Source organism: Thamnophis sirtalis, unplaced genomic scaffold, assembly GCF_051295495.1.
Source record: "Thamnophis sirtalis isolate CommonGarterSnake01/CBP01778 unplaced genomic scaffold, rThaSir2_p1.2 scaffold_2, whole genome shotgun sequence".
Lineage (NCBI taxonomy): Eukaryota > Metazoa > Chordata > Lepidosauria > Squamata > Natricidae > Thamnophis > Thamnophis sirtalis.
Window position 1 is genome coordinate 34,021,497 of NW_028261382.1, and position 15,653 is coordinate 34,037,149.

The following is a 15,653-nucleotide window of genomic DNA, read 5'->3' on the forward strand; positions in this document are numbered from 1 at the left end:
AGAGAACGCAGTTCTCTTCCCACCAAAGGTGGTTCCTATTTTTCTACTTGCATTTTTTACCTGCTTTCGAACCTGCTAGGTTGGCAGAAGCTGGGACGAGTCACAGGAGCTCACTCCGTTACGCGGTGCTAGGGGTTCGAACCGCCGACCTTTCTGATCGACAAGCTCAGCGTCTTAGCCCCTGAGTGACCGTGTCGCTATAAAGCCACTTGTAGAAGCTTGAAATGCCACTGAGCTTAATGCCACTTAATGCCACTTGAAATGCCACTGAGCCACCGTATCTATCTATCTATCTATCTATCTATCTATCTATCTATCTATCTATCTATCTATCTATCTATCTATCCATCCATCCATCTCTCTCTCTCTCTCCATCCATCATTATCATCTATCTATCTATCTATCTATCTATCTATCTATCTATCTATCTATCTATCTATCTATCTATCTATCTACCATCTATCCATCCATCCACCCACCCACCCACTCACCCACCTATATTGCAATAAACAAGTATAAACAACTTGTTTATACTTGTGGGGGTTTGTTCTTTTTTTTCTTTCAATCTCAAAAAACCAAATGTATGTGTGTGTTTTTGTGTGTGTGTGTGTGAGAGAGAACAAGAACAAAAAAAAAATACACATTTCATTTTCAGGCTCCTTTCTCAAACGCGGCGGAGTCAACCCCGTTTAATGCGCCCGTGTTAATTTGATGGGGTTTGTCAGGTAGCTCCAGTGGAAAATTATATAAAACTGTTCCAGATGAACAGATGATAGTGACATGAATTAAAGTGATAGAACAATAGTAGAATATAAACCAGAAATGACACCCAAAGTGGCTGTTGATTTATTGCCATCCAGAGTGTGGTTCTGGGCTTCCATGTATATTAGCAGAAGAAACCTGGGCCCATTTAGCTGGGAGATGCTCAAACATACATCACCAACTGCTACTCCATGCCAAGGTCACTTCTCGTGGCATCAATCTTTTGCTGGTACGGAGGCTCCTTGGCTCACAAGTGTGAATGTGTTTGTGAATGCACACACAAAAGGAGGCCGAGGCCGGCTGGGTGGGGGGGAACCGTCTTGGTGGGAGCCCGCTGGCCCCCTCTTCCCATCCCGCCTTGTCTTTTATCGCTGGGAAAGCACTTGAAACTTTCTATTATTTTTATCGGCAAAAGGTGGAGTCCGCTGCTCCCATCTATTACGGCCCCTATCAGCCCACGCGGGCGCGCCTGTTTTGGCCCGATGGTGCATCCTTTGTGAGATGGGCGCCCCCCCCCCCCTGAATGTTTGTTTCCCATTGTTGCACCTTGAAAAACACACATTTGGAACAATACTTTATGACGTTTGCAGGCCAGGTTTGAGCTGACAGGCTATTCTTAAGTTCTGGGATTGTTGGCTGCAAGCAATTGAATCCATATATGTAGGGCTCAAGGGATACGGTGGCTCAGTGGCTAAGACAATGAGGTTGTCGATCAGAAAGGTTGGCAGTTCGGCGGTTCGAATCCCTAGCGCCGCATAATGGAGTGACTCATCCCAGCTTCTGCCAACCTAGGAGTTCGAAAGCAGGTAAAAATGCAAGTAGAAAAATAGGAACCACCTTTGGTGGGAAGGGAACAGCGTTCCGTGCGCCTTCGGCGTTGAGTCATGCCAGCCACATTACCATGGAGATGTCTTCGGACAGCGCTGGCTCTTTGGCTTTGAAACAGAGATGAGCATTGCCCCCTAGAGTCATGCCAGCCCCTCCTCGCCTGTCCACCTGGGCTCCTTAGGGCCCCAATTGGAAGCAGTTGCTGGAGCTAAGCAGCCACCAGGAGAAAGAGTTGGCAAAACAGCTCGAATTGGACCTGACTGAGAAGGAGGCTCAGCAGAAGCACCTCACTGAGGACTAGGAGCATATACTTTCCAAGCAGAGGGAAGACCTGCGGGAGTGCAAGGCCAGGTGCCGGCGCCTGGAGGCTCAGTGGGCTGAGATGGTCAGCCAGTTCCAGGCCGTGATGCAGTCCCACTGGAACGAGGCCCTCCGGCTTTTCGCCACCAGCGGCTCTTCCCTCCAGCCTTCACCCAAAGCCCCCCACCAGGAGGCCAAAGGAGACTGCAAGTCAGAATTTCTACCTCCCCCCAACCCTTGCAAAAAGGGGGAGACTCTCTGCAGCAACACAAGCGTTCATTGCACCTATCCGTCCCCGGAGACCATAGTTTGAGGACCCCGGATTTAGCACAATATAAAAAATGCCAATAATTTTTCTGCGGACCACCAAGATTTTCTCATGGACCGCCAGTTGGTGACTGCTGCTGTAAAGCATTGTGCGGCGGTATATAAGTCTCTAAGTGCTACCCTTTCAAAACAAAAACAAAAAAAAACTTCATATGAGGATGATGAAATTAACATAAATTCAATTTTACAGAGAGACGGATCGGAGCGAGAAGGATAAAATGTGGAACGTCTCTTCCACAAATCCAGCAGGTTTATTTCCTCAATTCGGTACAAGTGAAAGCTATTTGTTTCTCGACAGAAAGACTCGCTGGGTTAAGCATTTGTCTTTGGTGATCTGTCACGACCTTTCCGAGCTCTTATTTCTTGACAGATTCCAGATACAAGTGAGTCAAACTTCCCTGGAAGGAAACTATCACCCCAAGATGGTTTGCTCAAGAGCCGAAAACACGCCGAAAGCTGCCCTCCATCAACTCCAGTATATAAATCCTTCCTTAACAAGACAATGCACGAAGGAGGGGTGAGGGGTGGGGAGAAGGGAAGGGAGGAGGAAGGGAAAAAGGAAAGGGAAGGAAGAAAGAAGAAAGGAAAGGGATGGAAAGAGAAGGAAAGGAAAGAGAAGGAAAGGAGGGAGGGAGGGAAGGAAGAAGAAAGATAGGGAAAGAGAAGGAAAGGAAAGAGAAGGAAAGGGATGGAAAGAGAAGGAAAGGAAAGAGAAGGAAAGGAGAGAGGGAGGGAAGGAAGAAGAAAGGTAGGGAAGAAGAAAGATAGGGAAAGAGAAGGAAAGAGAAGGAAAGAGAAGGAAAGGAAGGAAGGAAGGAAAGGAGGGATGGAGGAAGGAAGAATAAAGAAAGAGAAGGAAAGGAAAGAGAAGGAAAGGGAAGAAGGAAAGGGATGGAAAGAGAAGGAAAGGAAAGAGAATGGAAGGAGGGAGGGAGGGAAGGAAGAAGAAAGATAGGGAAGAAGAAAGGTAGGGAAAGAGAAGGAAAGATAAGGAAAGGAAGAACGAGAAGGGAAGGAAAAGAGAATAAAGGGAAGGGAAGGAAAAGAGAGAGAAGGAAAAGAAAAGAGAAGGGAAAAGAAAGAAAGACAAAATGAAAACTTGCCCAAAAGGATAATAAACAACAACGGACAACAACACCAAATAGGAAAACAGAAATTCTCTTTGTAGCTTTAATTCTTCAGGAAATGATTATCACATTTGGTTCTCTCTCTGTCTGTCTCTGTCTCCCTCTCTCTCACACACACACATGTGTGGGCCACAGTTTATATTTTCCCAACTTTGGGAAAGAGCAATCAAATCTCGCCCAAATGCCTCCACTCCCATTCATGCACAAATCAGCCTCTTTCTCCCCACCCTCCTCTTCTTCCTCCTCCTCCTCCTGCTGTTTGTGTGTTCAAACGGCTGCCCTCAACAGTGGAGGCACAAAATGGTGCTTTCCTGAGACAAAAAGTGCCTTTTCTGAAACTAATAAGCTGGAAAAGAGCAGCAGGTACATTTTGTCCCAAGCGGATATCATGTTGACGTAGTCGGGGAAGTGATTTTTTAATTTTTAATTCCCTTCCTCCTGCTCCAATCGTGTCTGATTCTCAGAGACCTCCCTGCAGTTTCCTTGGTGACGTTTTCCAGAAGGAGTTTGCCACTGCTACCTTCCTAGGGCTGAGAGAGAGAGGCTGGCCTGAGGTGTGTCCCCCAGCTGCCTTGGTGCTCGAGGCGGGACTAGAACTCAGGGCCTCCTGGTTTCTAGCCTGATGCCTTAAACACAATAGCTCTAAAACAGGGGTCGGCAACCTTAAACACTCAAAGAGCCGCAAAGGTCCTAAGCGGAAGATCCCCATTCAATTCTGGAGCCGACCGGAATTCCCCCACCATAGAGTCTCCTCCTAGCGCGGCATCCTTTTTTCTCCACCTGTCCTAACCAAAAGCCCTATCAATTGTGGAGCCGACGTGCAACAAGGAGCCACAGCAGAGAGATGAAAGAGCCGCATGCGGCTCCGGAGCCGCAGGTGGTTGACTCCTGCCCTAGAACATTTTTAATTGCAACGTCTTATTGTCGCCCTCGTTTGGCCAAGTTTAGTTGAAGGTCCAAGGTCCCAGATCTCTGGGAGTTTGTCGGTCCTCAGATTATGTCGCTGAAGGATGCCGGACACAGCTGGGAGAGGTTCAAAGGGGCCCTTGGGGGGGGAAAAGGGTGCACTGGACACGCCCAGCCGACTTACCTAACTGAACGTCCGTTGTGAAGCGGAGTCGGTGGATCATGCTGACTTTGAAAGACTTGTAGTGATGGCTGCTCAGCATGTCTTGGACGGTGGCGATGTCGATCTGGGGGTCTTCTTCCGAGATCTCCTCCCCTCTCGAGCCTCCGCCAAGAGAGAGAGAGAGAGAGAAAGAACGAGAGAAAGTATGATTGCCACTCAGAAACACGGAAAGGCCAAGGGTGATCATAACCAGGCGATAGGGTTTTGGTCAGTGATGCAATTCAGCTGGTTCTATCCGGTTCGGGCGAACTGGTCAAGGGGACAGCGGGAGGCTCCACCCACCCGCCCATCATCACATTCTGCTTTTGACGCTCTGCGCATGCGCGGAAATTTGCGCACTCACATTTGCGAACCGGTAGCGAAGTTAAGTTGATTTCACCCCTGGTTTTGCTGCTCTGTGGGGGGTTGGAAGGTGGGAACTGGGGAAAGGGGGCGCTTGCTTGGAGAAGAAAAGGTTTGACAGGCTCAGTGAAAAGCTGCAAGCATTAGAAGAGAACATCTGGAGCTGAGAGTAACAACTAAGACCATTCAGGGACTGGAGGCTAAAACACACAATGAAGTTGCAACTACTTGGCATGGGTAGCCTAGTGAAGAGAAGGACCAGGGGAGCCATGATAGCAGTCTTCCAATATTTGAGCCAGAGTCAGTTCAGGGTGAGATGGGTAACAAACAAATACGGCTTTAATTCCACATTTATCCCATTTTCCCCTCCTGTAGGTTTAGGTTTATTAGATTTATATGCCGCCCTTCTCCCAAGGACTCAGGGCGGCGTACAACATTAAAAGAAACACATAATACAAAAGTTAAAAAAAATTAAATAGAATATCCCAAACCCAATTAAAATTGACAATGACATTTTTTTAAAAAAAATATCGAATTAAAATTAACAATGATCAATAATTTATTTCGTTTTGTTCAGGCCAGGCTGGCTTGCTGGAAAAGCCAACTTTTTAGGGCGCATCGGAAGGACCGGAGGTCGAGGATTATGCAAAGCTCCGGGGGCAGCTCATTCCAGAGGGAAGGCGCTCTCACAGAGAAGGCTCTCCCCCTGGGGGTCGCTAGCCGACACTGTCTGGTCGACGGCACCCTGAGGAGGCCAACTCTGTGGGATCGCACTGGACGATGGGAGGCTACCGGTGGCAGTAGGTGGTCTCGCAGGTACCCTGGGCCTAAGCCATGGAGCGCTTTAAAGGTCATAATTAGTACCTTGAATCGCACCCGGAAGACAACCGGCAACCAGTGCAGGCCGCCTAAAAGGGGTGTAACATGGGAGCACCTAGGTGGCCCCATGATAACTCACGCAGCCGCATTCTGGTCCAGTTGAAGCTTCCGGGTGCGATTCAAGGGCAGCCCCATGTAGAGAGCGTTACAGTAGTCCAGGCGAGAAAGGACGAGGGCATGAGTGACTGTGCACAGAGCATCCCGATCCAGGAAGGGGCTCAACTGACGTACCAGGCGAACCTGGTAAAAGGCCCCCCTGGTCACGGCCGTCAGGTGTTCTTCTAAACTAAGCTGCGTATCCAGTAGGACGTCCAGCTAAATGGCCCAGGTATTTGGGCTGTTGAAGGAGGCTGCCATTGTTGTTCTCCACATGCTTTTATCCTGTCTTCCGAACCAAGCCCGTCTTCAGCTTGGAGAAAAAATTGGGATGGCGAGGAGGAGGAACAGATAAAATAGGCCCCAGAAGAGCAACAAATTGCTCCCAAATGGGGAACACGCAGAAAGCAAAGCTCAGTTGGTACACGGAGAGTGAGGCAGATGGCCCCGTCATTACAATTTCACACCAAATGCTATGCCGCGTGAAATCCGTCAGGACTTCCGAATCTGTAAAATAAATCAGGCTCGGCTGACTTCATCAACGCCTCGGAAAGACCCGGAGAACTGGAGAACTCTTCCCGTTGAGCTCATGAAGGCCGCTGTTACTACATTTGGCCTATATGGAAATAAGAACAGCTTTGGTCTTGTCACAACCGTTTCTGTCTCAGGATTGTTGTTCAGATGCTAAGTTGCGTCCGACTCTTCACGACCTCATGGACCATAAATCCTCCACCCGCCCAGGCCACCGCCTTGTCTTCCACAAAGTCTCCCAGACTTGGCCAAATCCATGTCTGTTGTGTTGATGATCCTATCTAACCATTCTTGTGGCCCACCAGCTGACGGCAGATTCAGACAGTGAAGAGGTTGGGGAGGAAGATAGGCCAGTCCTGGAGTCTGGGGAAGGCTCTAATGAGAGCTTTTGTCGGTACAAGGTTCACTCCTTGTCCCGACATGTACCCCTTTTATTAATTGACTGTGAATTCTGCTCATTCACATCCAGCAAAGTCTTTCGAGGGAGGATTTACAGTCACAGACCTTCTCTGGCTTGGAGAGCTGCCAGGCCGATCTCTGCAGAACCTGGCCAGGAGTCTCGGAGAGTAACAAACCAATTAAGTGAACTAATTGTCTCCTGCAAACTCCACTCCCCTTTCGCTCCTCTTTTATTTCCTCTGGGAGGGGCCATTCATCCTCCACCTGTGGCCTTATACTCCCAAGACGACCCCTGTTCTTTAACTGTTCCTTTCCTCTGGCAACTCTGCGCATGCGCACACTGGGAACAGGCTCCAGCTGTTCTTCTGCCCCACTGATGTTTGACTGCAAAGGCAGCTGATAACTGGCATACAGCCCTGGCCCCCTCTCTGCCTCTGATACAGAGCCCTCCTCACCATCTTCCCCAGACTCCAGGACTGGCCCATCTTCCTCCCCAACCTCCTCACTGTCCGAATCTGGTCACAACAGCACCCACTGGAAAAACACCCAATTATTCCATTCCAGTGGAATAATTTCAATGGCACAAGAGGAGGGAAATATTTTCAGAGAGGCGGAAGAGTGAGTTTGGATTCTCGGACAACATCGAAGATTAAGCCGGAAATTTCTACCCGCAGCAAGCAGGCAAGACATTTCAGGAGCATTTCAGATCGTTCCTTAACATAAATATGAAGAGCCTCAAGGCCCGCTCTTAAGCAATCAACACAGAGGTCATGTAAATTCCAAATGAAATAAATGTAATGCTTAGAAGCAAAAAATTCTTGCCGGAGGTTTGCTTAATTCATGTCTTCCATGGACCAACAATTAAGCGGAGTCCTTTCCCACCCGATCAATGCTTGTTTTCTCGGCCCTTTTTCAGTTTCAATAACCTCACTTAGATAAGCAGCCTGGAATTTTTTAAAAAAACAATCCTCTGTATAGAGTTATTACAGGGACACGGTGGCTCAGTGGTGAAAACGCGGAGCTTGTTGATCAGAAAGGTCAGCGGTTCGAATCCCTAGCGCCGCATAATGGAGTGAGCTCCCGTCACCCGTTCCAGCTTCTGCCAACCTAGCAGTTCGAAAGCACGTTAAAAAAGGCAAGTAGACAAATAGGAACCACCTTTGGTGGGAAGGGAACAGCGTTCCGTGCGCCTTTGGTGTTGAATCATGCCGGCCACATGACCACGGAGACGTCTCCGGACAGTGCTGGCTCTGCGGCTTTGAAACGGAGATGAGCACCGCCCCCTAGAGTCAGGAACGATTAGCACATCTGTGCAAGGGGAAGCTTTACCTTTTATAGTTGTTACTCTCAAATATTTGAAAATCCTTTTTTAAAAAAATGTAATTCCACTGCCTATTAAAACAGCAAAACAATCCACCGAGGGGGAGGAAAATCCCACAATGCCATCCCGACGACAAGAACAATAAAGTAATAATATACCCTACAGTTTGAGGCATGATGTTTCTTATTAGGATGATAGCAGAACCCCCCCCCTCCTTCAAGGAGAGGATGGTTCTGCAAATCGCACTTGATTTTTTTCCATCGTGGAGAGAGATTCTGGGATGAGTTGTCTGCTTTAGGAGTTCTCCACGTTGGTAGGTTTCTAAAAACAACAACTAATTAGCTTCTTGGGAGTAGTTAAAGGATGTGTTAGGGAAAACGAGAGAGCAGGGGAAGAAAAGGTAGGATTTCTCAGGCGTAATAGGCTTTCAAAATCAGAGCCCAACCTGGTGCTAGGAAGCAAAACAGCCTTGGATTCAAACCCTTAGTTAAGAATGAGGACTTCTGGCCTGTTGGTACAGCCCAGCGTTTCCTATTTGGGCTTCCAGATGTGTGGGTTTTAACACCCCACCCCACAAGATTCTTCACCAAGGTGGTGAGAGCTGTGGGATTCTGGGCACTGAAGCCCATCTATCTTGTTGTTGTTGTTAGTTGCGAAGTTGTGTCCGACCCATCGCGACCTCCTGGACAACGTTCCTCCAAGCCTTCCTGTCCTCTACCATCCTCTGGAGTCCACTGAAGCTCACGCCAGCTGCTTTGGTGACTCCATCCAGCCACCTCCTTCTCTGTCATCCCCTTCTTCTTTTGCCCTCCATCTTTCCCAGCATGAGGCTCTTCTCCAGGGAGTCCTTCCTTCTCCTTAGGTGGCTAAAGGGAGAAGGAAGGTGTCAGGCCTGCAGCCATCTTTTCTTTTGGATCTTTGGCCTGCCGCACTTTCTATTATTCTACTATGCCTTTTCTCTGGTGGGAAAATGGGATTGTACGGAGTTAGATGCTATATAACCATAACAACATTCTTTCTAGAAAGCCAAGGTCATCCTTTATCCCTGCACCTTTGCACCTGATCGGAACTGGATGGGTGGAACTGCCAGCATGGCAGTGGGAGATTGGACCATGGGATGGACTTGTGGGTGCGGGGGCAAGATCTTGAAATTTCAACTGGGTGGGGAAAACTGGGAAGCTTTCAGATTCAGGTTTCCCCAAATGTGCCAACATGGCTCTCTTCATAAATTGGAATCCTTTGCCCTGGACTCTGATTTACTTTTGGATGCTATTTGGGACCCTGACAAAAGGACTCCCTGGAGAAGAGCCTCATGCTGGGAACGATGGAGGGCAAAAGAAGAAGGGGACGGCAGAGAATGAAGTGGCTGGATGGAGTCACTGAAGCAGCCGGCGTGAGCTTCAATGGCCTCCAGAGGATGGTAGAGGAAAGGAAGGCCTGGAGGAAGGTTGTCCATGGGGTCGCGATGGGTCGGACACGGCTTCACAACTAACAAGAAGAATTTGAAGAACTAGAAGTTGCCAAAATTGGTTTGGTTAACAGCAGCCCGAGTCGCTTCAGTTGTGAGAATAAAATGAAAGGCAACCTTTGGGGGTAACATCAATGAATGCTAAAGAAATCTGGAGGACACAATTCCTTGTTTTCTACCAAAGGTTTTCTTCAAATGAGTGTGTCCGCAGACCAAATGCCGTTGATGGGTACTATGGTCTTCACATATGACAGAATAGTAGAGCTGGAAGGGACCTTGGAGGTCCTCTAGTCTAACCCCCTGCTCAAGCAGGAGACTCTATACCAGTGTTTCTCAATGAATGCTGGCTGGGGAATTCTGGGAGTTGAAGTCCGGACATCTTCAAGTTGCCAAGGTTGAGAAACACTGCTCTATACCATTCCAGAAAAAATGTCCAATCTTTTCTTCAAAACTTCCAGTGATGGAGCATTCACAACTTCTGGAGGCAAGTTGTTCCAGGGGTTAATTGTTCTCACTGCCAGGAAATTTCTCCTTAGTTCTAAGTTGCTTCTCTCCTTGATGAGTTTCCATCCGTTGCTTCTTGCCCTACCCTCAGGTGCTTTGGAGAATAGCTTGACTCCCTCTTCTTTGGGGCAGCCCCTCAAATACTGGAATATTGCTATCATGTCTCCCTTAGTCCTTCTTTTCAGTAGACTAGACACACACAATCCCCGCAACTGTTCTTCATACATTTTGTCTTATCTGGAAGACTCTAGGAAAAGGCTGAAGGAACACCTAGCTGCTACTGCTTGTAGAACTGCTGTTACTTAAAGGAAACCTTCAGACCTGAAATAATACTTCACTCTTCCAGCCTCAGAAGACTGAGCCCCCCCGCCATGAAAACAACAATAAAGGTTAGTTGTGCTGCAGTACCCCCACACCCTAAATCCCCCAACCCACGCTCTTATTGCTTTAATGTAGTGGTATATTGCTTAATGAAAGTTCTTAATTGTAATTCAATTAATTACATACACAGCATCCCCAATTACATTTTCCAATAAGATATTGGCTTTGATACAGGACTAAAGGCACTTAACCAATTTTAATATATTAGGACCAATTTCCCTTGAATACTAATTGCGGTTTAATGACGAAATGAGAACCAGGAACTCTCCAGAAGCTGGGTGGGAAGTATAAAAAGGAAATTAACCATGAATAGTGCAGGGACTTCTCCCGAGCAGAGAGGAGAGGTGGGGAAAGGAGAGGAGGAGGAGGAGGGGGGGGGGAATAAAAACCCCACTGCAACGCAGTTCCTACCGAACATTCCCAAATATGGGAAGTGGTTGTGTCCGTCTTCCCAACCCCAGGAAGGGCCGGGTGGAAAAAAGAGAGAGAGAGAAGACGCCTCGCGTGCTAATGATAATATTAAAAAAAAATGTGATTCTCCCCCCACCCTCCACTTAATCCCTTGAAATATAAATACGCAAGATCTCAGAACGCAGCTTTTTTGGCGTTTGTTTTTTCCCCAGCATCTGTTCAGCTCCTTAAAGAGAATAAGGGCGGAGGCCCGCATGCGTGCTTCTTCTGATTAAAAAAAATAAAAAATAAAAACCGCCTTAACGCTGCAAATCTTTTAATCTGAAGAAATGGCTAATTTTAATTACAGCAGCTAAAATTAGGCGGGGGATGCCTCGCGGCAATTGGGAGATCTCTCAGGACCATCTGAAGAATGGAGTAACAGCTGTCCAGGACTATACCTCCCCCACTTCCGCCCCCCTCCGCCCCCCTTTAAGATATGCCATAAATGCCAGGCATGAAAGGTAGCAATCCTAAAGAGAGGAGCAGCCAGGAATAACTACAGAACTGCAATTTGTCAAAAGTACCGAACCGTGGATTTGAGATTTTAAGATCAGTGACTGAGCCCTGGTGGTTAGAATGCAGGATTGCAGGCTAATTCTGCCCACTGCCAGGAGTTCGATCGTGACCGGCTCAAGGTTTGATTCAGGCTTCCGTCCTTCCGAGGTTGGTAAAATGAGGACCCAGATTGTTTTTTTGGGGAGAAATAGGCTGACTCTGTGAACCGCTTAGAGAGGGCTGTAAAAAGCACTGCAAGCTGAGAAGCCAGGGGAGGTAATTTACGTGAGCTAGAAGTGTTTTTATAAAGGGCTGCAAGGAAGGAAGAAGGGAGAGAAGAAGAGAGAGAGAGAGAGAGAGAAGGAAGAGGAGGAGGAGAGCAGATTATGTTGAAGAAGGAAGGAAGAGGAAGAGGAGGAGGAGGAGAAGAGCAGATTATGTTGAAGAAGGAAGGAGAAGAAGAAGAGGAGGAGGACGAGAAGAAGTGGTGGTGGAGGAGGAGGAGGTGAAGGAGGAGGAGAAAAAGAACAGGCAGGAGGATAAGAAGGAGAAAGAGGAGAAGAAGAAGGAGGAGGATGAGAAGAAAGAGAAGAAGAAGAAGGAAGAGGAAGAAGAAGTATGGAGCCAACCTACTATTCTCCCGGACGAGGCAAAATTCCAGAGTGTTTTGGCTCTCCAAGGTACAATTTAAGTCGATGGGAATGTTGGGCTCACTCTGCTTCTCCAGGCGGTATTGAGGCCCTGAAAGAGACAATAACAGCTTTTATAAGGACCATCGGTGGAGATTCTCGGTCCTGCCCGCCCAGGTCTTGGTTGTCCCAAAAGGTGCTTTTTTCAAGAGGCAACTGTTTTTCCTTGAAGACATTTCACTTCTCATCCAAGAAGTTTCTTTAGTTCTCTGCTTCCCATGTCCTCAAGGATAAAGAAAGGATGTCCAGCTGAAAAAGCACCTTTTGGGACTTTATGAGGGTGGCCGAAAAGACTCATAGACTCCTAGGGCTGGAAGGGAGAGAGAGAAAAAGAGAGATAGAAAGAAATAAAAAAGAAAGACAGAGAGAGAGAGAGAACAGAAACAATGAAAGAATGAACAAACAACAGAAAGAAAGAAAGAAAGAAAGAAAGAAAGAAAGAAAGAAAGAAAGAAAGAAAGAAGAGGAAGGATTAAGAGAGAAACTATATGGAAGAGAAAATGATAAGAGTGAATGAGAGAAAGGAAGGAGGGAGGAAGTCTAAAGCCACAGCAACAATGTTAGAAAAGAAGAAAGGAAGGAAGAAGGAAGGGGAGGGAAGGAAGGAAGAAGGAAGGGAAAGGAAGGAGAGAGGGAAAGAAGGAAGGAAAAAGAGGAAGGAAGGAAATCTAAAGGCTCAGCAATAATGTTAGGAAAGAAGAAAGGAAGCAAGAAGGAAGGGGAAGGAGGGAGAGAGGGAAAGAAGGAAGGAACTCTAAAGCCACAGCAATAATGTTAGGAAAGAAGAAAGGAAGGGAGGAAGGGAAGGAAGGAAGGAAGAAGGAAGGGGAAGGAAGGAGAGAGGGAAAGAAGGAAGGAAAAAGAGGAAGGAAGGAACTCTAAAGGCTCAGCAATAATGTTAGGAAAGAAGAAAGGAAGGGAGGAAAGAAGGAGAGAGGGAAAGAAGGAAGGAAATCTTCAGCCACAGCAATAATGTTAGGAAAGAAGAAAGTAAGGAAGAAGGAAGGGAAAGGAAGGAGAGAGGGAAAGAAGGAAGGAAAAAGAGGAAGGAAGGAACTCTAAAGGCTCAGTAATAATGTTAGGAAAGAAGAAAGGAAGGGAGGAAGGAAGGAAGGAAGAAGGAAGGGGAAGGAAGGAGAGAGGGAAAGAAGGAAGGAAATCTAAAGCCACAGCAATAATGTTAGGAAAGAAGAAAGGAAGGAAGGAAGAAGGATGGGAAAGGAAGGAGAGAGCGAAAGAAGGAAGGAAAAAGAGGAAGGAAATCTAAAGGCTCAACAATAATGTTAGGAAAGAAGAAAGGAAGGAAGGAAGAAACTAAGAAAGGAAGGAGAGAAAGCATCCCAACCAAGCAGCGTCACCTAGAAATGCCAAAGTGGTGCGTCTGATTTGCAACCGAGCACGTGGTTAGTCTGGAAAAACAGGGCAGGATGGACGACACAACCAGAGCAACAAAACAGCGCTTGGAAAACCCCAACCAAGAAAAGCCACAAGAGCTCACTTTGTCTAACAAGGGAAGGGGGGAAAAAACACCCATTTTATCCAGGATGATTATTTCTTTAAACGCTTCCCTCGCTTGCTGAAATGGAAACTTTGCACGGTGTTGTCAGACCCAGCTTAAGAACCGAGCAGCTTGGTGTAAAACGATCCTCCTACGGAGAAGGTACAGCTTCTCCCCTCTTGTCTCCCACGGCTGGGAATCCGCCAAGGGCCCAGCCGCTTTCCAAAAATCTGCCCCTGGTCTCGTTTACCGCAGGAAGCCGGTTTCCATCAAAGTGGAGATTCTTATCGGCTCCCAAATTCGGGCCAGAAAAGTTTGAACAATCCGTCCTGCGCGCCACTTCTGAGACTTTTGTTCTCGAGCTTGTTGGAGGCCAACAATAAGCAAGGATGGCTTGTTGGATTCTAGTAGAGGGAAATCCAATCTGTAATATTTCTTATTCGCTGTTTCCCCGTTGTGGGAATTGGCATAGGCAAGAATCTATAAAAAGGTGTGTGTTTGCGTTTGTGTGTTCCAGCGTAACTCTGGAACGCTTCGAGCAATTTCAACCAAATTTGGTACACAGATGACTTACCCTCTGAGAAAAATACTCTGGGGGTAAGACACCCCGAAACCCCTCGTGGTGTGTGTTCTGTTAAGATACAGCATGTTGTGCCTTCAAATGGCTTCTACTGTACTGCCTTCAAATGGCTTCTACTGTACAGTGCAGTGAAGTTGCCATGGTAATGGCATCATAGTACTCCACAAGGGGACACCCTCTAGTAAGGAGGAAAATCCAACAAATTATGTTTGGTCTGGACATTTTGCCCGTATAATTAAATATCCGGTGAACACCGGGTTATCGGCTAGTTATCAAATAAATAAACAAATTATAAATAGGCCAGCCAGCCATGACTCTTTTCCCCCTAGTGCAATTGTCTGCTTCTAGCCCCTTCAACTTGGGGACTTCCAAAAGGAATCCAGTTGGCCATTGTAGGCTAAATGATGATCTGTTCTAAACTGAATTCCGGGAAATTGCAGAAGAAAAGGGTTAGAAGGGAATCTTGGAGGTCTTCTAGTCTAACCTTCTGCTCAAGCAGGAGACCCTCGACCATTTCAGGCAAAGCGTTGCCCAGTCTCTTCTTAAAAACCTCCAGCGATGGAGCACCCACAGCTTCCGGTGGCAAGCTGTTCCGCGGGTCAATTATTCTCACAAATTAAGGAAATTTCACCTTTAGTTCTAGGTTGGGTCTTTCCCATGGTAAGATTCTCTGTGTTAATTCTGACTTCACTATCTGCATTCCAGCTATATGACACAAAGAGCTTATTTTAAAGTTGATTTCTACAAAACAAGTCTTCGGTGAGATTTAAAAAAAAAAAAGATTTAGGATTTTCCAAACCTTTCTGAGTCCAAATGTCGGTCAAAAATCATCCCCAACAGACCTCAATTCGGCTTGATTTATTTTACGTTTCAGTGCAATTAAAGGAAAGCCCCATTAATTAAATACCCTTGAAATGGCGGCTTTGTGTATATTTAACCGCCTTTATTTCGTATCGGGTGAAAAATTAAAATTTCATCGCCTCGGGCGGGGAGGTGGCTGTATTCAGCCCTGGAGGGTACCGAACATAAGCCATGGATGGCTGGATTGGGCCCTTGGCTTATCTAGTCCGACGGTCTGTTCTCCCATCGCCCAACTAATAGCACAAGGAAGACTATTGGTCCCACAGCAGATGGCCTTCGGAGGGAGGCACACTAGGCAACTGAAGAATGCGGCTTAAAGTAACACACCCCGAAACTCAACCAGCCACTTCGTAATGCACAATTTGATTAATACTCTTTCTTTCTTTCTTTCTTTCTTTCTTTCTTTCTTTCTTTCTTTCTTTCTTTCTTTCTGTCTCTTTCTCTCTCTGTCTGTCTCTTTCTCTCTCTCCGTCTCACTGTTCTCTATCTGTCTGTCTCTCTCTCTCTCTCTGTTTCTTTCTCTTTCTCTATCTCTCTATCTCTCTCTGTCCTGTCTGTCTGTCTGTCTCTCTCTGTCTGACTCTTTCTCTCTTTCTTTCTCTCTCTGTCTGACTCTTTCTCTCTTTCTTTCTCTCTCTCTCTGTCTCTTTCTCTCTGTGTTCTCTGTCTCTTTCTCTCTTTCT

At 46.9% G+C, this 15,653-nt stretch overlaps 1 protein-coding gene across 7 annotated transcripts in view; it reads right to left on the bottom strand.

Annotated features, from left to right (window-relative positions):
• MAPKAP1 (MAPK associated protein 1) overlaps positions 1-15,653 on the bottom strand; it is a 116,541-nt gene that overhangs the window by 18,235 nt on the left and 82,653 nt on the right. For 4 of the 7 annotated variants that reach the window (XM_087704729.1, XM_087704725.1, XM_087704727.1 and 1 more), the window contains 2 exons: positions 11,975-12,083; positions 4,435-4,580 (listed from right to left, as the gene is read on the bottom strand). In XM_087704729.1, the coding sequence (XP_087560855.1) occupies positions 4,435-4,580; positions 11,975-12,083 (255 nt within the window). Of the gene's footprint in view, positions 1-2,426; positions 2,708-4,434; positions 4,581-11,974; positions 12,084-15,653 lie in introns of those variants that run through there. The other 3 variants (XM_087704726.1, XM_087704728.1, XM_087704731.1) reach the window with 2 other exon arrangements.